At 39.4% G+C, this 25680-nt stretch overlaps 4 protein-coding genes and 2 long non-coding RNA genes across 9 annotated transcripts; 2 read left to right on the top strand and 4 right to left on the bottom strand.

Moving 5' to 3' along the window:
- Positions 1-853: 853 nt before the first annotated feature.
- Positions 854-3208, top strand: LOC112272634 (transcription factor SCREAM2). Its single transcript, XM_024500590.3, has 3 exons — positions 854-1999; positions 2188-2430; positions 2534-3208. The coding sequence occupies exons 1-3, from the start codon at positions 1727-1729 to the stop codon at positions 2813-2815; spliced, it is 798 nt and encodes a 265-aa protein (XP_024356358.1). The 5' UTR covers positions 854-1726; the 3' UTR covers positions 2816-3208.
- A 455-nt stretch (positions 3209-3663) lies between these two features.
- Positions 3664-7311, bottom strand: LOC112272633 (uncharacterized). 2 transcript variants are annotated; one of them, XM_024500589.3, is made up of 8 exons: positions 7115-7311; positions 6445-6590; positions 6053-6195; positions 5635-5817; positions 4912-5185; positions 4646-4813; positions 4189-4442; positions 3664-4042 (listed from the first exon to the last, which is right to left on the bottom strand). In XM_024500589.3, exons 1-7 carry the CDS (start codon positions 7194-7196, stop codon positions 4233-4235), a joined length of 1206 nt encoding a protein of 401 aa, XP_024356357.1. In that variant the 5' UTR covers positions 7197-7311; the 3' UTR covers positions 3664-4042; positions 4189-4232. The 2 variants fall into 2 exon arrangements, with proteins under 2 accessions (XP_024356357.1, XP_024356356.1); XM_024500588.3 differs by having other exon boundaries at positions 4189-4399; positions 7115-7310.
- Positions 7312-11043: 3732 nt separating this feature from the next.
- On the bottom strand, positions 11044-13711 carry LOC112295815 (uncharacterized). Its single transcript, XM_024547792.2, has 6 exons — positions 13466-13711; positions 12650-12865; positions 12323-12384; positions 12069-12153; positions 11706-11888; positions 11044-11458 (listed from the first exon to the last, which is right to left on the bottom strand). Exons 1-6 carry the CDS (start codon positions 13694-13696, stop codon positions 11384-11386), a joined length of 852 nt encoding a protein of 283 aa, XP_024403560.1. The 5' UTR covers positions 13697-13711; the 3' UTR covers positions 11044-11383.
- Positions 13712-14813: 1102 nt separating this feature from the next.
- LOC149987341 (uncharacterized) lies at positions 14814-15428 on the bottom strand. The gene is made up of 2 exons (XR_016498586.1): positions 15284-15428; positions 14814-15082 (listed from the first exon to the last, which is right to left on the bottom strand). It is a non-coding gene; the product is annotated as an uncharacterized LOC149987341 (long non-coding RNA).
- A 30-nt stretch (positions 15429-15458) lies between these two features.
- Positions 15459-21453, bottom strand: LOC112296152 (phragmoplastin DRP1C). 2 transcript variants are annotated; one of them, XM_024548401.3, is made up of 17 exons: positions 21281-21453; positions 20423-20627; positions 19832-19895; positions 19470-19577; positions 19176-19277; positions 18995-19045; positions 18792-18853; positions 18505-18595; positions 18204-18268; positions 17861-18055; positions 17622-17741; positions 17453-17523; positions 17052-17277; positions 16846-16896; positions 16410-16638; positions 16112-16251; positions 15459-15985 (listed from the first exon to the last, which is right to left on the bottom strand). In XM_024548401.3, exons 2-17 carry the CDS (start codon positions 20549-20551, stop codon positions 15860-15862), a joined length of 1830 nt encoding a protein of 609 aa, XP_024404169.1. In that variant the 5' UTR covers positions 20552-20627; positions 21281-21453; the 3' UTR covers positions 15459-15859. The 2 variants fall into 2 exon arrangements, with proteins under 2 accessions (XP_024404169.1, XP_024404170.1); XM_024548402.3 differs by lacking the exon at positions 21281-21453 and adding an exon at positions 20812-20903.
- Positions 21454-21536: 83 nt separating this feature from the next.
- On the top strand, positions 21537-22663 carry LOC112296153 (uncharacterized). 2 transcript variants are annotated; one of them, XR_012216084.2, is made up of 4 exons: positions 21537-21675; positions 21960-22064; positions 22229-22389; positions 22497-22663. It is a non-coding gene; the product is annotated as an uncharacterized LOC112296153 (long non-coding RNA). The 2 variants fall into 2 exon arrangements; XR_016498585.1 differs by lacking the exon at positions 21537-21675 and having other exon boundaries at positions 21896-22064.
- Positions 22664-25680: the final 3017 nt, after the last annotated feature.

Here is a 25680-nt window from a genome sequence, read left to right as displayed (position 1 = left end):
TGTGTTCGGAGACAAGTGAGCCTGCTGCACTGGACCTGCATGTGGTTTGAACGAGGACCTCTTTAATGTCGCTTCGTTTATGTGAACTGTTGCTTGAATGGTCTTGGTTGACAAGGTGAAAATTCAAATTGTAATGTGTAGCTCAAAGACCAATATGTTATGCATGTTATTGAGGAGTATGGTTTTCTACCACTTCAAGTATTTGAATATCTACTAAATATGGTTTCTACTGATGTGATTTCTATACTGAACAATGAATTTTATTGTTGTTAGTTGGATTTTTTTTATTGATTATTATTTTTTCACTTTTTCAGTTAAAAGTACCACACATGCAAGGAATTAGTTTTGGAGAAACTTGACAGATGTGACATAAGTGACAGAGAAAATAGCAATGCCACTTCTTTATCTATTCTTTATTGTATTTTAATTGATATTAAACTTGGTTTCAACGCAAAAAAGAGGGGATGAAGATCAGCATTAAAATATGGCAACAATGGTGCATAAGTAATAATATTTAAAACAATAATAATAAATAAACCAAAAAGGTTAGAGAAGCGAAAGTATCACTTATCCTATGACGTCAATGGACCGTCACGACCCCAAGATCAAAGTAAAAGTTTACAGGAAAAGGAGGTAGAGCACAGGGGAAAGTAACTTTAGGAGGGGGGAGGCTCGGGGAAGGAAAGTAATGCGGGGGGTGGTGCATGGTTTCCACAATGAAAAAACGACGTGAACTGCACGGGGGAGCTGACCAACCAACAAACACGACTAGGCGGAGGAGGAAGAGGAAGGCATGTTGGTGAGGACGAGACGGACGGAGTTCCGCGACAGAGCCAAACGGGGAAGCGCGGAGGAGGGCGAGGGAGAGAAGAGGGGGTGAGGGAGGGAGGGAGTGAGTGAGTGAGTGTGAGAGCAGGACGAGGAGGGAGGAGGACACTGTAGGTGTTGGCCTTGGGTAGGCGCAACGAACTGGAATCTACGCCATGGTGGCGGAGCAGGGGTAATAATAGAAAGGTGAGACGAGGCGAGGAGCGCATGCTGGTGTGACTTCCGTGCTTCAAGCTGCCGGACGCCAGACGGATGGGATGCTGCCCCAAATCTTGCCTTAGATAGCCCCGCGATGGCATTCGTTTACCCCTCGCCTCGCCTCCCCTCCCCTGCCTCCTCCCCTGGTCTTCCTTCCCTCTGGTGTTGCATTCAGGTTCATGCACGCTTCGTCTTTCTTGCCTTTTTGCATCGAAGAAGAATAAGCGCGAACAGCCGCGACCGAGTCCTGTTAAACCAACTCTGTTGTCGACGGGTTTCTTGTTCCCTGTTCTTTGTTCTCGTCGGGCTATCGGTAGCCTCACAGTGCACTGAGTAGTCCTCGGGACGTGCCCTTGGTGTTTAATTTTACCTCTCTTTTTTATTTTATTTTTTTCTCAAAAGAAAATATTGAGGGAGGAGAGCAAAGGGTTGAGAGCCGGGCAGTGTGGAGAGAATTGGTTGGATTGCGATGGATCGGCGGTATTGAGGAGGAAAAAGTTGCACTAGGATGATTTGGTTGATCGGCAGGGAGTTCAATTCGGTGGTTGAGAACCGTGGGAGGTGTGTGAGAGAATTGGCGGTTGCACAGATTGCATTGCTGTAGAGGGGGGTGATTGTTGCGTTGTCCCCGAGAAGTTTTGTTGAGTTTCGGTGGTTAAGGAGTTGGCGGAGGGAATTGGTAAGGTTGCTGGTGGCCCGAATGGCACTGAGCACGGGACTTCCTTTGGAGTTCAACGATGCCGTCGATTATTTTAACTACACCAACCAGGATTACTCGTCGGACTTGACGGACACCGAGAATGACGAGGAGTACGCTTGCACTCCCAGGGGATTTCAGCCGATTCTGCCTCGCTCCTGTAAGCGGACATATGGTGTTTTCCTTGAAAGTGAAGTAGTGCCAGAGCGGAGGTTGCGGGGTAGGATTCACGAGCAGCTTGAGCTACTGGGAGCTGTTATTCCAAGTTCCTGCTCCGTGAGTATTTGTCAATTTGAATAGTTTGCTATGTTATGTTGTGTCGTGTTCCGTTTTGTTTTTGTCATTTGTGTGTGTGCGTGTGTGCGTGGATCGGTGCTATCGTATCTCAACCCTGAGGGTAAGGACATGGTCACAAGTACTGAGTATGTGTGAATAACCGTGAACTTTGCTTCTGATTCAAACAGGGAGAGAAGTCATCAATCTTGGCAGATGCTTACGAGTATATTGAGAAATTGCAAAGGCAAGTAGAAGAGCTGAACTATGAGCTTGACATGGAATCTTATCTTGGCGACGACTTGTGTCACTGTGAAGACGATTGTAGCTGTTGTGAACACAACTTGAGCCCGTCATCCACAGAGAGGACGGCAGAGTCCAATGCTGGCTTAGAATCAAGCTCAGGGAGTGACTGTGGATGCTCGCAACCAACGGTAAGCTTCTGCGCTTTTCGGTATTCCATATTTCTATGTTGGGATCCATTTACAAGTTATGTTTCTTACCCTTCAAAAGCTGACCTGTGATTGGCTGCATCAGGTGGAAATAGTGAGAACGGAAGAAGGATTAAAAATTCACATCGAGTGTGACAAGAGACCCGGTCTGTTGGTTGAGATAATGGAGCTACTGGAGTCGAGAGGATTGAACGTTGAACAAGCCAGCATAGCATGCGTGGATCAGCTTGTATTCGATGGCATTAGTTCAGAGATTGAGGGGAACGATGCTGAGGACAGCAGACACATGACGCATGTGAATGCTGAGGATGTAGAAGCAAGTTTGAGATCTTTGATTGCTGACCAAAGACAATGTACCTCTCACTAGCAAGCATGAAGATATTCGTAGGGAACCACTGATTCTACCTTCAATTTATTTTTTTCTCTTTTTGCGGCCATCGTTTCAGAGAATCGTACACTATTTGAGCGGCTTGAACTTTTCCAGCCCTGTAGATTTTGAATGGATAGTTTACTGAAGGGAATGTAATTAATTAGCGACGCATTTTTTACTTTTTTCCTTTTTCTTTTTTCCAAGGAAGTTCTCCACAGTTGCACAAAGTGTACACTTCTTTTGCATATTTTTATCGCCTTGGAAGAACAGTAGAACAGCTTTTACTTACCAAAGTTTAGCTAAGCATTCAGGAAACCAGCTAAATGCATTTGCTGTTCTGACATTTGTCATTTTCTTCTGAAGATTGTACATCAGCAGTAATTTTTCTTATCTCGCTTTTTATACATGTTTTACAAAATACTGTCCTTGTACCGGGATCGGCATATGGAATGTATCACAACTATTACAACTTGTGCCGCATGTAATCTACACTATACATGCTTCTACCAGTACAATCAAAGTAACATATACTGTCAACCTCTATGTACAAGTTGAACACTTTCACATCCAACAATGGCCAAACCACAACTGCAGCAGTCACCTTCATGCAGATCAAAAACTTTTTCTCTTGCTCAATAAACTTGTTAATGAATATAAAATATACATAAAGAAACTGTCTTGACGTGCGTGCTTACCTGACACCCGACAGTTCGTCACTTTGAATCGAAGCTAAGAGTGACGTTCGAACAAGTGACGATAAAGCAAAGTTCAACACCGTCATATTGACTGCTGACAAGAAAAATACGGTGCGCACCACAATTAGTCTCCCACACAAGACTTCAGTGTTTTCAGAATAATGTATGCTTTAGAGTGGTGTTGCACGGAAGTGACACATCGAGTGACAGGCCTTACAGTCACACGGAAACTGCATTGTACATACCAATGGATTTAATAAAAAAAAAAGAAAAGAAAAAGAGACTTATTCCTTCATATTACTGCCAGTGCTTTTATTCTGCAACAGTGAGCCGAACCACTCTTTGGAGCGCAAAGTCTCCAGATCGGCATCCTGGACTAAATCGTAGGCTGAGATGGCTTCGGTCAATGCAAGCTGATTCAAGGCGTTGGCAGCGTCCGCCTCTTGTCCATGCAGTGCAGCTACGCATGCGAGATTGTAGAGGACATCACATTGCTCCTCATAACTCAGCTTGTACTTACACTCCACGTCTGACACACCCACATGACATCAGTTAGTCGAATGGACAGGAAATGCTTCAATGAGGCACGAAAAGGTGGGACAAGTGTAAACAAATCCAGCAGAGCTTGGTGAAGAGAACCTAGAGTAACCGACATATACGGACTGTAGGAGTTACCAGCTGCTAGAAGCTTGGATGCCTTCGTGAATACTTCCAAGCTTTTATTCCAATGCGTGCTTGCTATGGCCAAGTTCCCCGAGCTGGCAAGGAGCTTTCCTGCTGCCATGTGTGCGTCGCCTGAGCCTAGGAGGGCCTCGACACTCGTAGAGTCTATGGTGAGCGCTGCTGCAAAGCCAGTGTTCACTGCTTCCTCGAGCAGTTTCAGAGTCTGCAGCATACGAGCCATTCACCAATAGATAGCTGTTCAACATCTACAAAAATCATACGCAGCAGCAATGGACAGTAAACAGGTGGAATGTTGGTGGGACTTCTATATGGTTTTTTCCTTCGCCTTACATATCCCCCACCCCCTTCAATAAAAGGTGGTCCGGTTTTTTGCCACAGTTGTGAATGGAAACAAAACATAGTTGGAAATACACTAATGACATTGCTTCATGTGCGGGAATTGATTTACCTGCTGCAACATAGCAGGATCAGCAGCGATGCGCTCAGCTTGACTAGCAAACGATTCTCCGAGAGCGATGAAAAGAGTTATATCTGTTCTCTTAAATTGAAGGGCTGACCTGAACTTTTCATGAGCTTGCTTGTAGGCCTCATTCGCATCTTCCATGCATGGTGTACGCTGCAACAATGTTATTCGTCTCAGGAACAATACAATCGACTATTTAATGGACCCAAGAGAAAAAATGGACATAACACCAGATTAGAGTAACTTCCCACCTCTGCAAACGACGATAAACCAACGCCCCAATTCTGCAGCAATCCTCCAAGGTCGTCACCAATACGGGTATCAGCATTAGCACACGCCTTGTTGTACACCTGCAACCCATGCTCATAGATTTCCTTCACGGGTGCCCATGCTTGTAGCGACACATTTGAAACCCCGCTTACTTGGAACGCAGAATGGAAAAGCTCTGCGCGTTGGACACAGCAGTCCCCAATGTTTGTAAGAAGTTCGACATCCTCAGGTGTAACAGCCAAGGCCCGTGAATATCTGCTCTGCATTTCAAACTTTTGCATCAGACATTACATTGGTATGAAGTGTCTACTGAGTACAGTCATGCTACTTGCACGGACAATTTTTGGAGAGAATGAACAGCAGTCATAATTACTGGTGAGCATTCAGGCAAAAAACTAACGAAATATTCTGTTCAACAAACAAAACGTCTATATGTTCAACCTTAACAAACTAGTGCAAACTTCTGGTCAAATTCTTAGTTTACTGACACCACCGTAAGTTACAACTTCACATTGCAGCATTGTCTCCACAGCCTCATGGCCGAAGAAAACCCCAAACGAAATATTGCTTGCTCATCAAATCAATATCACATTTTCATCACATGTTTCATAAGGACACCCCGCGTAGACCGAAATTATAACAAGTCATCAAGCTATTAAATCAAGCGACAAAAATCCCTTTAAGTGAACCCATAGGTGCCTTACCTCTCATCAGCCTGTTTGTAAAGCTCCGCAGCAATAACAGAGCCACCTCCTTTATTCTCAGGAGTACTTGTAGCAAGTGACGCCCACTCACACAAGGCATTCCCTGAGTTCACAAGAGCTTCCTGCTTCAGCTCTCCCGCACCTTCAAGAGCACACACTCTCTCATACATTTCGAAGCTCTGCCTGCACAATCAATAGGTCTTTCAATGAGAAACATCAACCAGAAGGACCGTTCATATCATTCTGATGCCTTGAATAAAGAAGTTCGGGAGGATAATTGCTTTCCAATAGAGGTCTAATAATAATTATTAACCCATCAAAGAATAATCGCTTGCTATGATCAGTTCTACAGCACTTCCATCTGCAACCAAAAGGAAAATAAGTTTTCAATAAGATATGGATATGATATGCATCGCACCTGGTGGCACTAGAAGCGTCCACAGAGGCTTGGCTCTGAATTTCTAAAGCTTGAGCCTTCTTCTTTTCATTCCGAAATGGACTGCCTGCCAAATGCAACCCTCTGGTTTGCAAAGCACCTGCCATTTCTAGAAAGGTTTCCCCCTGGCAGCGAAAAGCAACATCCGTAAAGTTATGATAAACTCCAAAAGTGATAACAGTACCGTACCCGACCTAATCGACCAAAGATTCAAACGAACAAAAAAAAGAAAGAGAAAAAGAAAAACTTGCGCAATCCCAAACCACAGACATGCCTTCGAAATTCATCAGAGTTTCCAACCTCACATATCCCCTGATCAGAACATGAATGTTGACTATTGCATCAACACTACAGTGCGTTGCAATCACTCTTACAAGATCAAAAAGGGCCTCTTCTTGCACTGGCAGGGACAGGCGCATTGACAAGGCATTTTGAAACAAGAGCACAGCCTGCTCCAATGACCCAACTTTTGCAGCTCCATCCAATTTCCTTTCGGCTGCCTGCTTCACCCTCCTTGCTTCTGCAAACCTCAGAGATGCAGGGTAAATGAACTATCTCCCAACAAGCTACGACACCCAAGTAATTGTAGATCATGTGTCCAATAAACCGATTAAGCAGAACAAGTGCCCAGCGCGCATCGCAACCGAAATAGTGCAACCGTGTGAAAACATGCACAATTAACCCTGTACCTTTGACAAGGAGCAAAAGAGCGGATAATAAAGTGAAACCCACTCAATGCAAAAAAATAAGATCCATTGCATACACTGGTTGATTCTGCTGGTTGATGAAGAATCAGGCTGAGATATGAAAGAAAGTTTGCTCAGGTTCATTCGGCAAGCAGAAAAAAAATTAAAATACACAAAATCACACGGCACCAGAAGCCACCACACCCATCAACACTATTACCGATCCAGACTCGGCCCTTCCCTTGAAGATAGACAGAAACAAAATGTGGCGACGGGCGAGAGTGAATACTTCACAGAAATTGCGACAGAGCACCAAACCACGCGATGCAAAGGAGGGGATTGGAGTGGCAGCTATAACCTGCGAGCAGGGACTCGGCGGAGGTAGCAGGAGGGGGCGCGTTGCGAGAGGAGCGCGCAGAAGGTCGACGCTTGGGCGCCATAGTTGGAAGGAAGCAAGGAAGGGAAGCAATCCAGAACAGAAGCAAGGAAGGGAAGCAATCCAGAACAGAAGCAAAGCAGAAGCGAAGGCAGGTCCTTTCCTTTCCCTTCCCTTGGGGTTTAGGGTTTAAGGCCAAAGCCCTTCCTCGCCTCGTTCATTACATTCCAACATCTCTTTGGACCGTTCTCCATTCATTCGTTATCGAGCCTCTCTCTTTCTCCATTATATAACGGGGAAATGATAAAGTGACTCAAATTTTTACTAAATCAACCCACTTGCTCTGTTCCTAGCCATTCCTCTTTCAACCATTGCCCCTGTTCCTAGCTCCCGTACCCTGTTCTTAATAATAGTTGAGAATGGGGAATGATTGAAAACAGGGATGGGGCTTCAAGGGTATAATGATGTTTAAGATAGAGTGGGTTGCTTTAGTAAAAATTTGTGTCACTTTATCGTTCTCATATATATATATATATATATATAAATGTGTGTGTGTAAGAGAAAGAGAGAGAGAATTATAACATAGATTGATATTTAGATTATATATGTATATCATTTAAAAATGTATTTGAAGTTTTATAATATCAAATTATATAAGGCATAGATATTTTGGTATTCTCATTTTTATATATTTTGGTGCTTTTTAAGATTCTTTTTAACTAGGAGAGTGGAAGTTCTACCTTGAACTTTGGAAACTTGGAAATAAGTTTCTAGTTGTATTTCCAAGAGCAACAGCTTAACAAATTTGGAGGGAGGTATTAAAATATCCATATCTATTATATATTGCAAATAAAACAAAGTGATTATATATGCATTTGTTTTTCATTATACATTTTATTCTTAAAATAGATAGTTTTTATATATCTTAATTAGAATACTTATTTTTTATTTCTTTAATTTTTTTATTTTATTTTTGGAAGTAAGAAATCATAACAAGTTATTGAGGAATAACAACAAAAAAAGTGAAAGAGGTCCTAAAGGAGATGGGGGCTCCAAGGGTATAATGATACTTAATATAGATGTATCGGACTTTGCTTTGGGTTTTGTATTATCACAAATGAAAACAAAACTTGCAATAAAAATAATAAATAAATCTTATAATCTGACTTGATTAATAAATTTATATTAAAAAATATAATATGGTGAACTTCATAATTAATATGGTAGAGAGACTAAAGATTTATTGATTATTGTACAACATTTAAAAAATTGGTACTTGACTATACATATAGCTATAAATATTATTTTTTATAAAATTTGCAACTAAAGGTTATATTGTATATTAACATTATAAGACAAGAAATATATATATATATATATATATATATATATATATATATAATTTTAATATTCATATATATTTTTTTAATAAAAAGAATACCTTTTATAATTAAATTAAAGTACCAATTAGTTTTCTTTAATACTTTGTAGGAGTTTGAAAATAAAGTATCCTAATACTTATGCCATTCAAAACCATTAGCTTTTTTAATAGTATATTTTTACTTTAGATTTTATATTTGAAAATAGTTATTGCTATTAAGGTATAAATTTTGGAAATTATATAATCCATACTTAAGATAGTTTACAAAATATAAAAAAGAACTTAAAATTAGCTTTAAATACTTTTTTTTATAAATAAATTATTTCTTTGAAAAATTAAAGATAAATTTAGTATAATAAATTTAAGAATCTAATAGGCAAATATTGTCTTTTTCTACATAGACACCCCTCACCATGCACTCTGCATTCGCACAATAATATCATTATCATGTACATATTAATATCATTGTATGTATTTGAGCAAGGCATCAGTCTAGAAATACATACATTATGGTGAAGAAAATTTTGAGTTTTAGATGAGTAGCTTTTGCTTTTGGATATCCAAGAAGAGCCATTGGATTTTGCCCTTGAAAATGCCTAGGTGTGCTTGTGAAGCATAAACTAGGCTTATGTCACAATAAATTAGAAATTAGTTTGGAGTACTTGGAGGTTAAATAATCTCTATGTACACCACACAATTGCATGTGGATTTGACAATACCAATGGTTTTTCATTTTGCAAAGAAAGACAAACAAGCTAGTGTAATACAACTCTTGAGGGGATGGCTAAGTCTTGAGGCTTCAACAATATGATACAACAATGATTATTAAAGGAAGATTATCGTATAGTTGTAGTAAGGACCTATGCTTAATGATGTATAATGAAGTTTTTGACACTTCATAACTTTGCTTGGATCTTATTATTGTGGTATGAATTAGCTTTGATTGACATATTTCAAATAAGTATTGCTTTGACCTACTAATCGAGCTCTCTTTGACAATACTTCTAAATCTTCAAGCTCCATTATGAACTTCCATCTAGAACTTAAATATATATATATATATATATATATTAAAGAAAAAAACGAATCCAAAGGTAGACAATAAGTGAAGGGATTTAAGCTCCCACCTCAAAATTGAATCTACTTTTGTTGATGTTCCTTTATAATAAAATCTTTTATATTGCAACTCACAGGACATTAGTAAAGATTATATTGCATTGCAACATTGAACCTAGTCATGGTAGGAGCATGACATCATCCCCTTCATGTTTCTTCTACAATAGCTAGTTGCAATAATTTTTTATTTTTTGTTTTAGAATTCTATTAAGAAAACTTTAAAGCTTTTAGAAGACTAAAAAAATTTCTAGATGGCCATTAAGAGTTCTACATAAGATTTTGATAGAACTATGAAATTTTTTAGGTTTCTCTAGGAATGTTTAATTTTTAAAAAAATTCTTACAAATCAATGTTATTGCATCTATAACACATGGAATACAAAAATAGTATACAAACTATAAAATTGGTCACTTAATCTTTACAATAAAATCACTAATAAAAATCATCTATAGTAGAAAAAAGAATTATTACATTTATTACAAATTTTTATAAAGATAAAAATACTTGGTAAGATAAATATTTACATGCTCTATATTTTGAATACCAAATCATTATATGTATTTTATGATGCTATTATTAGAATTAAAACATCCAATCTTATATGTATTTTAAAAATTACATATAAAAATTTGTATTATTTTTTTACAAAAATAAAATTTTGGCATGTAACATTAGACTTCAAACAAATATCCATTCTAAAATAATAAGATGAAAAAATTCAACTACAAATATATGTTTCTTTAACACTAAGTTGGTTAATAGCTTACATTTCTACTTTCTTTTGTTTAAGTTTTAAAAATTAAAAATAAAAATATCAACAATGGTTAATAATAAAGAGTAAATATTTTAAGAAGTTTTGGTCATGTAAATAAAAAGAAGTAAAAAAAGAAAAAAAAGAAAGAAAAAAAAAACATAAGTTCCAATATATTTGTAATATGCTTAAATAAATTCTTATAATTTGTAACTGTTGGGCAGATTTGAATGCTTACCTCTGATTATGAAATAACATAAACAAATCTATTCATTTATAACACAAATTATCAATTTGTATATTGTAAATTTTGTAAATTGGATACAGTCAAAGTCTTAGCTAGGAAGTTAAAGTTTGCAGATTTACACGAATACATTAATACATTTTTTTTTCAATGCTACTTTTCACAGGTAATGTACTTGTTCAAATATACATGAGATACTAAGCTATCCAAAAATTCAGGTTAACTGCAATTAAAGAATGTACTAAAAAATAAACTAACACAATAATTTACTATATTCAAAATAAAATCAATGTAAAATCATGCGCACTAAATATATTTATCCCTTGACCACAATTTCCAATAATGACACATGATCTTTTTTTCCAGAAACATTATATTGAAAAAATTGAAAAAGATTGACTAATGAAATCCGACACAAATTCAACAATTGAGATTAGGAGATATTCCTGATTTATTACTAATTTAAAAATACATATGTAAACACTACTTTGTTCTGAAAAGAAAAGACCAAACCAAGGAGATTGGTTTTATCCTGGGATGATATGAAATGAAGTAAACGACGCAATACAACCAGCGAAGCCAGAACAGATTCCATAACTTAAGTGTATAGATGATATACACCAAGCTTTCAGCAACCGCCTACTTTCTGTTACATGAATCAGAGCAGGAAAATGATGTGATATCACAGCTTTTTGTAAAAGAATTACTACAGACCACGATCGCCCAGCTTGTAAGCTTCAAACCCAGTTCTGCCCCTTATCAAGGAATAGCTGGACTTCCTGCTGCGAACTTGACGTATACTCGACCTGATTTCGAGATCCGGGCAGAATACACCTGCAATGGAAGATACAGAAGGCTGTCAGAGATTCTTGTCCCTACAAACACCACACACAGGGAAACTAAGGAATCCTCGGTACAGCTGTTCTCTACTTGTAAGCTACAGTCAAGTCATTTGGGTTCCTCAAAACAACAGCGAAAACTCAGATTAGGAGGAGCATTGCAGAGTGTCTGTTTGTGTTGTGAGGAGTTCAGGGAAAATAAAGAAGAAATATATTAATATGAGACGTAGGATTGCTCATGCCTTTGCTGGAACTGGGGCTTCTTTTTGTTTCAAGGTTCCTATTGCCCACGCAAGCGGGCCATCTTTGGGGCAATACTCCACCACCCTCCCATCCTCTAGGGAGAATTTGGTATGACAGAGAGGGCATTCTATCTGCGTTTCACCTTGTGAAGGTCCATCAGAAGCAGCCTCTGCTACGCTAACCTGCACACGTTTCCATCGAGGGAAAAGAACACATGATCATTAAGTGGTCACAAGAGGTGTGAACCTCGGCGAGCTGTTCTGGACGAATACCACATTTAAACCTAGATGTGTCCAAACATTGTAAAGCTTCACATCTGAAAACCATAATTCTTGATGAGAAAAAGAACGTGCGGGTCTCACCGTGCCCTCAATTACGGGGAATTTGCAGGAAGTACAATTGGCTTGAATAGCATATAACTCATTATCCCTCTTCACCAGCACATAACTGCACATCATACGTAGAACTTATAATATGTACATCAGGGATCAATTTGGTGAAAAGGCTGAAAAGCTTGTGTATACCAGCACACCTCGAAATCATTTTCTATACAGGGCATATTTGAACGTTTTACAGCACACCAGCAAAATTGATCACGTGAAAAAGCCAGACATACCCTGCGTTGTTGTAGATGATAGCCTTGTTCTTGCCATCAGGTAGCTCCGCCTCTGTCAACACCTGCATGGGCGTATGATTCCCTCAAATACTTCAGGGGTGAAAGGTCCAAAGATTTCAAACAAAATACCGCATCAGCGAGAGCCTCTAGTGACATTGAAGGTGATTGTGGATTCAGTTCTTGTTAACGCAGAACTGACAACCCTCGAGATATCTTTATTTAGGTTGGAACTAAAAGCATATGCCACAACGGGTGTAAAGGCTAAGGGCATTCGTATAGGAGAAGAGAATGGGAAAATTTAATACAAAATGGGACTGTAACTCTGACCTGGACCCATCCATCAGAGGAAGAATCAGATTCGCGTTCGCGCATGATCTTCTTGATACCCTCTGCAGCAGCTTTTTTAGAATTATAACCTCGTCCTTGTTTTGGAGGTCCTTTGCCAGCTCTGACCAGCACGGTTCTCTTGGAGCTCGTCTGGCTTCCATTGCCCAGGCGCTGCGGAAACCATGCGAGATCCTGCGTTGTGGATGAGCATCCTGCCTGTGCAAATGAAACAAGCATTATATCCTTCATCAAAGCTGTTCCTCTACGTCCCATTTGTCATCTACCTGATGACCAGGGTCAAATTCAAGGAACAATCAGTTCCCAAAATGAAAACACACTAAAATCAAGTTCGATTCCCTCCGGCTCAAATTGTTCCATGCTACGCCAGATTGGTAGACCTAACCCAATGCCATTCTTTAACAAAACCACACGTCCAGCAACACACAGGTCCAAATTCGATCCCTCACCCAATACGGGACTTCATCTTGACTAATCCAACATCTACTAAAGAAGCAATGGGAAACTCTCACACTCTACACTCGCTCCACACATTCCACCACTCTATCAAGGAACCATAAGCCACCAATCAGCCCATATCAAGCACACCCACAGAGCAACAAAAGAACAAAACTCCTCACTAAAACAATCAGCTCCCTACCTCTCCGCACCGCAACCCACACACCATTTCGTCTCTCCACACGGCATTCCTAGCCAATTCTACCAATTGGATACACGCCCTTCCCCCGTTGCACGCGCACACACACACAAATAACCATAAACGACCATCTCAACAACGAGAGCTTCGAAAATGGTTACCTGTGAAGAGGACGAGCACGACGAGTGGGCGTTGAGGCTCGAGGCCGAGCACGTCATTGCCATGGTGGTGGTCGCCATTGCTGCTGCTGCTGCTTCTGCTCCTGCACCAACAATTGCACCAACAATTGCTGCAATGCGGGGATGAGGCGCGAAGAAGAAGCCATGGTGAACATCGCAAGCCACCACAGCGCCAGTGGATCCGCCATATCCACAAGTTTCTGAGAACTCCATTGAGCTTCACCGCCACCCTTGGATGGATGAACCAATGGATCCGCCTTCCCTTCGTTCTTTTCATCCATCTCTCTACTTTTTCCCAAGCTTTTTCTTTAATGCGTGTGGACGGTATCACTTTCATATGTTTAAAGTCTTTGATGTTGTTGTTGCACCAATTTCTACTACAGTTAGTGTTTTGTTTTTGTTTTGTTTTGTTTTGTTTTTTTTTTTTTGTTGTTGTTGTTGTTGTTTTTTTTTTTTTTTTTTTTTTTTTTCTTAATCTAGATTAGGTGTTGTATCAAAGAAAGAAAGTAGCATTGTTTTGAGCTTATTTTCAAACCCAATTGTAATGTAGCAATTTACACAGATTATGGCCAAGAAGTAAGATTACAAATTGTGTACAAAATCCAAAAGTAACTAAGAATTAGAAAATTAAGTTGTAGTGGGTGTGATATAGTAGGAGAATTAAAATTCACCTAATTTTATGATTTTAGATATTTCTAGACATTCTAATTGTTTGTTGCTTATAAGAACATCTTTTTACTGTGGGTATTAAATGTTGTTCACTCAATGTATACAAGTGTCCTGCAATGCCTACGTGTATATATCTATATATCTATATATATTCTACATTTGATATCAACAATTAGGAGTTAAATTCGTGTTCAGAGAATATGTGTCATTTCCTTCTGCGAAGATAGCTTGCAACAAATAGAACGAATTGTCATATCAACCCACCCATGCTAAATTGACCCATCCATCTCTATACATCCCCCACCCTTGGCACACAGATTCTTGAAACAATCATTATTGCAAATTGGGTAAATTTAGCAAATGAATGGGTAGATTTTACAATTCTCCAAATGTAATGTAGTATTTGTTGTGATTGCCCAGGTTGGATAGCTCAAAAAATGATGTCTTATTTTTGTGCATGTTTTGAAGGCACTAATACAATGCATTTATTTATTTTTAGATGAATTTTAGAAGAAGACAACATTCTAAATAAGTGATGCACATAACAGTGTAAATAGTTTAAGAAAATTTAAAAGTTAATAGATTCTTTCATGTTATCTATTTTACCATGTGAAGGCATTGTATTCGGACATGTACTTATTGGTAAAGAAGTGGTATGAAGTATCACCTTAAAACATGGTTTTTTTAAAACTTTGCAGCTATACTGGAAGCAATTGCTTACACTTGTACAATAAGTTGGTAAATTTCTACAGTAGGTTCTAGAGTTAGGTGTAGATGTAGTTTCATCACTAATTTAGTTCGAATTTCGCTATTGCTGAACTCTGAACTATTATTCATGTTATGTACAAGGCCTTACAGTGCTATTCACGTCCACTTACCACCCACTTCCAAGACTACATTTAAGTAGTTGAAACCCGCCTTTCACCCTTTCTGTAGACAGAACGCTGTCGTAAGATCACAAAGCAGTACTTTCATTTGAAAAGAATAATGTATACAGACTTGCTACTGTGAACTTCTACTAGGTACAGATCATGAGCGTCCTTACAGGTCGAATAACTGATATACAAGATCTAAACAACACGTAAACTCAAAGTCAACAGTAAAAGATTTGCATATCAACATGTCTCAGACCTTCCAATTTGAACGGTCCAATAATAGAATCGGCCCACAGCTGCAATGTCAGATGCACTGCTGAGAGATTCGAAGCTGTGTCCAGCTCCAAATCTGTAATAGCATGCTCATGCTCATACGTATCCGTATACATCACGGAAGCCATTAAGAACCACTGCTGGGCAGGGGATTAGCCTGAGAGATAAATATTGTTGACGCATTTCAGATTGCCGACTGGTAAATATGTAAACAATCGTGTACATAGGCAAATGACGGGCTCAAACAAATACTTTCACTGCAGTATATATTGTTTGACACCCAGATGAATGAATAGATCTACTTGCGCTTGGCCCTAATAGTTACCCAACCCAGTTCAGACCACAAACTAGATATGCTGAAGAGGTCACCACCAACCTGTTCGATCCACAAAAATAGATAGCTCTAGCCGTGAACACAACGTATCTAGAAGTAATTCAGCAACTGGGAGTTGAGGGCTTGGATGTAACTGTAATTATCGTTCTCCAAGGGAAAAGAGCTGCTATGAATAAATGCAACATTCAGTAATGAAATAGGTATAAATTAAGTACGACCCCCCAACTACTTCCAGGCAACAGAATCAATCTCGTCCCTGGCTTGTTTGTAAAGCTCCAGTCTCTTTGACAGCTGAACTCTCCGTTCCATCAAAGCAGGGTCCTCATCCAGCATCGCTGACAATTGCTTTCCCTGCTCAAGTGCAACATAGGTATCAGCCTCACCACCAGACAATTCCAAGTACAATTGCACACACACTTACGCCTGGCTCATCAAAAAGACCCAGTCCTTTTCAGTATTCACTGAAAAACTACTCACCTCCCGCTTGCCTATTTGAGTGTAAAAGTGGTCCATCAATGACCTCTTCGCTTCTCGAACTTGACAGTGGACAGCAGCTTTGGGCAAAGAGTTCCTCAGCTGATCGCAAACCATGCCAACGTACGCTGCCACATTGGAACCTGCCACAGCGAAACCCAGCCAGAACCGGATCAGAGGCCGAATGAAGAAAAAGAGGCAATAGAGAACCCGTGCACCAGGGGAAAGAAGGAATACCGATGTCGCTACAGTAACAGTTGAAAGTCTGCCATGCATTGTATAGTAAAGTTATCGTCATTACCAATGCGCCGCAAGTGGTTATCCGTGTAACGGTCGTTAGCTGCGGCAGCAGCGTTTCCACCCTTCTCAATCTCTTGCGGCAGCTTTCGGAAAAAGTCCACGGTCAGGTAGCTGGATTCCATGTCCACCAGCCTCAAAGTGGTCTTCTTGCTCTCATCTCTCATCCTCTCTAACGACTCAATGGCTGCTTGAGCAATCTCCGCTTGGAGTGATGGAAATCTCTTCAGTTCCTGTGAGAATGAAGGTTGACATCAGCACATCATTCCTATTCTCGCTTCCAAGTTCGGTTTAAGTCAGTGAGGTACTAAAAACATTAAACCAATTAACATAAGCTAGAAAGATATAGCTAGCACTCTTGGTGGTCACAAGTGACAGGTTCCGCTGGTAACCCAGCACGTTCTTACAGGCAAGGAAATTCCAAAGTCTCAGACCCTTACCGAACACTCTCCGATCGATTTTCGCACCAGGTCCCTAAGAATGAAATGCACCTGGGTTGTCACACAATCACGAATCAGCCGAACCCTGTGCTACTGGTAAGTATGCAGAATGTCGTGACTAGAAAATATCCTTGATGGAGAAAAATTGAATTCGTGAAAATCTAGAAACGTTACTGTTCATTTATCGTTGCAACAGAGTGACTTACTGCATCCACTACTGCCTCCGCTGGGCCCCTGAAAAATTGCAGCGAACTTTCAATTAGCCGCCTGTAACCTTGCTCCGGAGCTATAAGATGGGGCTGGTAACCATCAGCCTCCGAAACAATCCTTCGCACATTCTGCCCAGACAGATGCTTGTCGAACGGAAGCTTCTTCAAAGCAGCTGGCAGTTGATTGTCGAACACCGCGTATATTTTATCACCACCGGGGCGTCTGCAACACGCAACAATCTCAGAAAATATTGAAATAACGCCCTATACATTCTCTGCTCCCGAACGCATTATCAAAGACTTGTATTGTGAATGCATCAATGCAGCGATACGCAAGCAATGAATGAATTACATCCTTCACACCACGAACCGAAAACCCCAGTGGCGACGGCACTTACGCTCCATCCAGATGGTCCTTGAAGATTCGATCGAAGGCCCGACAAAGTTCCAGGATAGTGTACAGCTGAGCCTGCACGACATTTCCAACTCGGTGTCAGCGGTTCGTACATCGAGTTCAGCCATGTAACGGTGGTTGTCGCAGAACAGAGAACAGTTTCATCAACTCACCCCTGCATCATTTGCAAGAGGCCGGCCGATCTGATTCAGCTCCATCTCGATCTCGTCAATACTTTTGTTAATCATAGCCTGGATGCTAGGAATACGGGACTTGATCACGGCTTCCAAATGCTGCAGTGTGAAAGCCAATGAATGTAAGGTCATGGGACGCATGGAAAGTAATCAAAACAAAAGCTGCTTGTGAACCAAGTACATCAAACAGTAGTGATTCAGTAGCAGCTGCTACGTACCTTGGAGAGCACTTTCCCCAAATATTCAGAACCCATCTTGCTGGCCAGGTGACCGTAATCTTGACTGGTTGCAAAGTATTCTCGCTCTCTGCGTCTTGCTGCTATCATGTTCACTTCCTTGTTGATGTCCTGCTGGGAACGATTCACAACTCCTACCCACGGATGTTGTAAACGGTAGGAGCGTCCTTCAAGGACCTGTGCAGAGACACATGTATGTCCACAGCTGAGATGTGATCGTTCGCACCTTCCTTGTTAGGGAGTCCATACGACAAGACAATCAACTAAAACCAAATTCGGAGCACATGAGCATTTCCCGAGTTGAACGATGCAGTTTCCCACTTACATCAAGGGCATTTGTCCCCTTGTCCATCAGATCCAACTTGGTAAGGACCCCAAAAGTCCTCTCTCCTGCAAATTTACACACACACCATCAAACTATATAACGCAGAAAAAGCACTACTACGACGACGGCCCACAGAAGGCCGATGCTTGTGGTAAAACAGCGCACGCAGAAGAACCAAGATGTATCAGATCACTGTTGTGTCCTTGGTAGAAGATATCCCAGTGCTGAATTCAAATAGGACAAAGAACCCCACAAGCTATAAGATAAACCGAACTACAAATGTAAACTCACTGCTACTCACCAGTAGGATCCACTTCTCTAGCAATCTTCATAGCATCTGAAGTGGCGATATCTTGATTCGCTGGAGACACGGCAAGAATGATAGAATTTTGCTGCAACAACGACACAAACATTCAGCATGTACCACTCCCTCAACAGCAACAATGCCGCTCTGTGACGAGATTCCCATGTCTACGCAGAACACACCCGCTGTTCCAAGCCCGTGATTTCAGTGAATAATCACAGTCTCAAATTCGAAGTGACGATGCCCACAAAGAGAAAAACATGACGGGGGTAGACTGGTGATACCTTCTCAATATATGACCGGACCATGTTCTCAATGTCTTGCACGATGCTGTCGGATTGGCCATCTGCACAAACAAACCCCTTTAGAATGTGAACGTCCTTGAAGACATTTCGCAAACTCGCAGGTATTTACTTCTCTTAATTTCAGCTCGACCCGGAAAAGAAAAACGAATAATCTTAATCCCTTTCATGGCAGTGATTCTCACCAACAGCAATTTTTGTAAGTCCCGGAAGATCGATGAGAGTCAAATTCACAACTGCAAGCACAGAACGATACAGTCAGTGAGAGGAAGTGTTCCGATTCAAAATATTGCCCTTGAACCTCCCTGAACTGCAATGCAGTACCAGACTAATAAGACACAGCTCGAGTGAGTAGCTTGAATGTACCATTGGGGGAATAAACGCTAAGCTGAATTGGCACAACCGAAATTCCCTTGCCCCGTCCAGTCATTCGGTCCGTCTCGTCTGAGATCTCCTTCCTTACAGCAGCTGCGAAGGAAACGATATAATTCATGCGTCGGGAATAAACCACAGGTGCACTCATGGTCCACATTGGTTGGTGCTCTCCACAGATAACCCAAAATCGCAATAAGAAGGAACAATTAAAGACAGAACAATTCTGTTGAATAATATCTGAACACACGATAATGGAAGTTTAGGACAGGCTCCAGAATCGCGTACCAAAGTCAGTAAACCGCTTTTTGGGCATGTGGAGAAACTCTGCGTACTCCTGTGTGCCTTCATCAGTTTTGTGCAGTTGCAAAACCAACGGACGCCTAGTAACGATACCTGCCACACAATATGTCACTCATTACATTAAACCAGAGCACGTGCGTAACAAACGATAAACAACAGCATCTGTAAGGCAAGTCGCGTCCCTCAATCGAACCAGAGGTTGCACCCAGTGCATAAACTAAGTTTAATATGACAATGTATGAGCCGTATAAAAAATTTGTACACCGTAAACCCCTAGGTTTCATTTTTTTATATTTATACGTCTCTAGTGCGACTCGCTATGACCCAAAAAAGGATTGTCTGATTACCAGAACCCCGAGGGAGAAAATCACGTCCAACGATACTTTCCAGCACTGAAGACTTTCCCGAACTCTGAAGGGCAATAACCACAAATCAATGAAACGTGGACTGAGAGGAAGTGAGTTTTAAGCAATAGAAGCAAAAGAGAATATCTCATTTCATGATATATGTCTCTACAAGTGCAATGTCCTTTGGACAACATGTTCAACTAACTCAGCGGTGACAGACGCTTGTGACCCACATTGCACTTCCTGATCAGTTAAATTGATCTTGCACAAAATTTGAACCCGCAATTCTTGACATGAGATAGGTGACGAGGAAATTAACTAGGAAGTGTCTAATAATGCTGAAATGGGCCTGGGCAAGGTTCTACAAACGTATACATTGAGGTAGATGATCATAACTAGACTGTAGCTGGCACTTCCAGAAATTTTCCAAAAGTATATATTGTTAGGCATGTCGTTCTTATATGGAGGGATGCTGAAGAACTAAAGGAGTGGATTACCACTTCTTATTCAGGAAGTTCCAAACAACCATACAAACCAAGAGCAAACGAAAAGCTGGAAGGTTGAAGAGAAATAATGAACAGGTCTTCACACCTGCCCACCAACGACAGCAACCGAAGGCAAGGCCTCCCAGAGACTTGCAACTGCACCTTCGCCTCCATGGTCACCGAGGGCAGTGCAAGCCCTCTGAATCCTATTCACAAGCCCAATCAAATTATCCATCTTGCAATCTCCCCTTGGATTTACAAGTATTCGTTACGCCCAAGTCCCGCAAGCCTGGTACCGCCAATGTCGGTATCTGCCACTCCGCAGTTTTGAAAGGCTTAGTAGCGAAGATCACAGTTTTCATTCATCGATTCCCAAGCATACCACACATGGAAAGAAGGTTACGAGGTAGACTATGTTCAGATCTAAGTCCTACTGGAGCAGAGAGACAAGCTCTTTCATATCGATCCCAATAGATTGAAACGAAAGCACGCTACCGTAAGCAGGTCCGCAAAACTGAGGGTACTTGGAAAAATTCGACAAGGAGAGAGTAGCGTTGCCTCCACAAGAGGCATGTCGAGACTGAGAGTCCCCTACAACATAGTGATGATAAGGAATCGGAATTTGCAAAACGTCGTTGAAATATGCGAAGATTTGCAAATCTTTATAATAGCTATCAAGAAGACCTATTAAAACAGAACAAGGCCGCCGGGATCACACAATATTTCTGTCACGACCCCTGATGTTGTCCATAAAAAAACACTGCCCAATAAAAGATTATTCACTACAGATGAAATGACAAAAGAAACCAAGATAATGCCGACAAACGAAACCAGCGGATAGAACCGCAGCACTACTTGGGGAAAGGCAAACTCAAGGCCCACCCAACCTCCACACTCAGCCCACGAAAAATCGTACCACTCGCTGTTGCACTAAGGGATCCAGATCTAGAAAATGTCGACGTACCTAGGCTTCCGGCGATCGGTTGCAGAAGTGCGACGCCCACCAGAGAAGAAAGAGATGTGACACAAGAGGGTGGAGGCGTGATTGAGCCGAGTACAATGATTGGGAGGGGGAGGGGGGAGGGGGACTGTGAGGCGAAGCGGGGAAGACAATAGAGGACCCGCTCGCGCGTGCTTACGGAGCAATACAGCATGAATGACTGCAACGCGGTATTTGAAGTGCACGATTGAGGGAAGCGAGGCGGAGGGCCCATGAGAGGGATGGTTTGGATGAAGGATCAATGGGATGGATGCGCGTCTTGACCCTCCTCCCCGCACTCTCGCTCCTTGATGTTCGGGCCTCCGGCACCCTTGCGTCAATTGTTCTCGAGAACCCTCGCAGCCTCATGTAACTATGCGGTGCGCATTTTTCTCCAACTATGGTTTTCATTTCTTGCAATTTCTGGGGTGCTAATCCTCTCGGCATTCCCTGCTTCACCATCTCCGACTCTCGTATAGAATAGACGACAATGCGTCTCTTGGTTGGGTTTAGGTCGCATAGGTTAGATCTCGGTAATGTCATCAAGCCCGCTGTGCAAACTTCTGCCGATTGCTGTAGTTGGGTGTTGAGGCATGGCGAGTGTTTTTTCAAGTAGCTGATGTTTTTGTGTTGCCGCATCTGTGGGAGGAAATGTATTGAACAGTACTTCGGAAAAGAATCCGCAATTATGAAGATCGTCAATCATTTTCGACGCTGTTGCCCTCGAGGATTTTAACTCTAAATTACTGCATGATCCGTGGGGTTTGGCGTAAGTCGTGAGGATCTTATCACTCTTACCTTTACCGGGATTTTCCTGTCGAGACGATGCTATTTGCCGAGATCTATAAGCAAACTCCAAATGATAAAGCGCATTGCCGTTGTGAAGCACTTTGATCTTAAAGCTTATACGCAACGTGTGTGTTAATTATTCAGGAGTGCGAAGGGTCTGTTGTTTTTTTGCAGCATCTGCGTTAAGTTTTCTCACAGCATTCTTCATAGCTTTTGCTTGGCTGCAACAGTTTCCGATAATGATTCCAGAATGCCTATCTCTATCATTGTCAGTGCACTTTGCTGATGAATACTTGCAAGACTGTGTAAGTTAATCTTTTGCTCATTCAAACAACCATTTTGCTTCTGTGATCTTGCATTGCTTAACTAAGATTTATGAAAAGCATGATTCTGATGAGCTTTGCATTTGCAGAGAATGCGATTTCAGGTGCTGATTTAGGACATGATGCTGTATTCATTGCTCTGGTGCACCTGATTTGTTTCCGTTTTATTAGTAACGATTTTCTTTGTTGTATATTTTGATTTCGTTGACAGCTCTGTTTTAATGGTTGCAGTCCTATTTGTTTCAATGATACGTTATTATTATTATTCTTATTCTTACTTACATTTTACTTTAAATTAGTAAATATTAGTTTTTATTTCAGTAAGTTTTGAACTTCCTGTAGAATGTAGAACATGCAATGTGCATGCTTTTGAGCTTTAGTAGATTGGAAATTATTTAGAGTTATATGTATCACTTTGTAATGCTTATTAAAACGTGTAATAAGATACCTGTGAATGTTTTGTGTTCATCTTAATCAGTATTGCTAAAAATAATGGTATAACTTTGTGTATAATATTTGCTGCAACTGTATTAATTACTTCTGGTCAAAAAAATATATAATTTAAAAAATAACTCTTAACATTTTATTTAGGTCTAATCGTTTTAATCTTCAAAACACAAAACATTTGATATTAAAAAATTTAGGGAAATCACAAATGTTAGAAAATAAATAAATAGTGAGTTAATGTTTTTGAAGTTATTTTGTATGGCATCATACTTTGTACTAATGGAAGTATTTTTATAAATACTTCTAAAAAAATTATTTACGCAATACCATAGTAATTTTAAAAAGTAATTCAAGAAAAGAATGTGAAAATAATAATAATAATAATAATAATAATAATAATAAAATAAGTACTTAAGAAATTGGTTTCTATCTAAAAAAATTATATATATATATATATATATATATATAATTTTTTTGATAAATTAATTTTAAATAAATTTATTTTTATTTAAGTAACTGTTTAAAATTTTAAATTAAGACTACACAAAATTTGTGACTAAACATATGTGATTAAAAAAGATTGTGATTAAACATATGATGTTAATATTGCCAATCAATTTTTGTTAGTATCACCACAACTTGCCATCCACCACATGTTACTATGGTTTTTGTTCATACTACCAAAATATGTTGTAAACATAAATTATACACTACAAGGCATTTTTTTCAACCACATGCATTGGTTACAAAGATGTCTTAATTACTCTTAAATACTCCCATCTAAATTACATCTCAAAGCTTAATCACTCCCACTTCTTCCACTTGACCATAATCCTATACCATGCACCACCTTCTCTCCTCTTTCCTCATCTCTTCATCCATACACCACCATCTATTCCACCATCCTTTTATATAAAGGCAAGAGTTGGTCTTTGCTTCACCAAACCTAATTTCCAATAAAGTCGTGTGTGTGCTAAGAGATTGTAGTGGATTTCAAAATGTAAGTAACCTGTAAATCTCTACAGCTTTTGTCTTATGTGTCTAGAAGTCCTTTCTTTTAAAACCATTGTTAGAAACTTCGACCTTTTGAGGAAGAACCTATTTGATGTTAAACAAGAGGAAGAGGAGCCAATGGTTTGTAGATGAGGTGATGAGAAAGAATGATAGAGGATTGTGTCTAGTATGTATTTATGGGTGAGTGAAAGAAGAGGGGTTGAAAAAAGTGCCTTGTGGTGTGCAACTCAAGTTTATGGCAAATAGTGGTAGCATTAGCAAAAATTGGAGTGGCAATAGCAACAATCTAAAGATATAAAATAATTTTTTTTATATAGGATTTAGATTCATACAAATTTATACTTATGGAAAAAATATATATTATAAAAAGTAATTGATGATTGTTCTTACAAATAGTATGATAATAATATTACTAAAATAGTTTATATTTTTATATTGTAAGTAATATAATTTTAAAAATCAATCATAAAAGTAATGGAACATATTTATCTAATTTGATATGTAATTCAATGTCTAATATATTTTTGATTGTAATTCTCTAAATTATAATATTATTTTAAGAAACTTTTGTTAATTGTTATATAATGTATTCATACTTTTTAATATGTAAAAGGTTGAGTTTATGCTAAATATGTCAAATATATATATAGTTATATGTTTATTTATTAGAAAAATCAGAAAAGTGTATGAAAGTACCTGCTTTTGTGCACTTGTTTTCAAAAAATAAAATTGAGAGAGTATGGACAAAAGAGTCCTTCAAACAATGTCCTTTAGTTTGTAATATTTTAATAAATAACAACTTCAAAACTAATAAATTATATTCATGCAAATTTAGAATGAAAACTATAAAATATATATTATAGCAATGTTGGTAAAAAAATTGTAGATCAGCAAAGGTGGCCATGATCAAAGTCATAAGGACAACACAATTCCTTCAAGAATACAAAACCATTTAAAGAGAATCATTTCCTCATTACCTATCAGAATGAAATAAATAGACATTCAATAAGCGCAGTATAATAATTTTTACACATCCAACATATTTTGAATTGGTAATGCATAACAAATGCTAAAATTTGGAGGTAACATAAGAAAAAATTATAACATCAATGAAGATAATCTTGCATATATTTTATGATCTTATTTGCAAGCCTAAAATGTTGTAGTCAAATATTTTTTTAAATTTCTACCTAAGTTTTTCCAATACTTGGAATAATTATTTTTAATCATTATGAAATTTAAAAAATTCATCGATCAAGCAAATAGAAGGGAATCATAATTGCAATATTTTTGAAAAAGAAAGAAATAAGAAATAAAGTATATCGTAAAACATTACATAGATACTTTTGTATTCACACAATTTTATTTTTGCATATATTGTAACGTAAATTTACATTTGACCTTAATAAATGATAATTTATGAGTAATCAAGCATGATCAATTTCTCAAGTTAAGTATCTAGCTCCTACATTACGAGATTGCTTCAATTCATGTTTTTAAGGTGATTCATCGCCAGTTTAGGGTTCCTGAAATGAGTCCCCTGGCCCGCCAAACCCTAGATCCTAAACCCTAAATCATAATTGCACACTCCGCAGCCCTAATTTTTTGTACAGTACACCTTTGAATCTGTTTTCGGTAGCCTCGAGCGATGGTGCGGAGATGGCGACGTCTAGATCCGGGCCCTCGAGGCAAGACAGGGAAGTGGACTCCTCCACTGATTTCCAAGCAATGTAATGTGGATCTATGCGACGCTTCATGTTGGAATTTCGTGCCGAGCTTAGGATTTTTAGAAAATTGGGAGGTAGTGAGTGA

This window comes from Physcomitrium patens, chromosome 19, assembly GCF_059467195.1.
Source record: "Physcomitrium patens ecotype Gransden chromosome 19, ASM5946719v1, whole genome shotgun sequence".
NCBI lineage: Eukaryota > Viridiplantae > Streptophyta > Bryopsida > Funariales > Funariaceae > Physcomitrium > Physcomitrium patens.
Note: the sequence above shows the minus strand (reverse complement) of the source record. Positions and strands in the feature narration are given on the sequence as shown.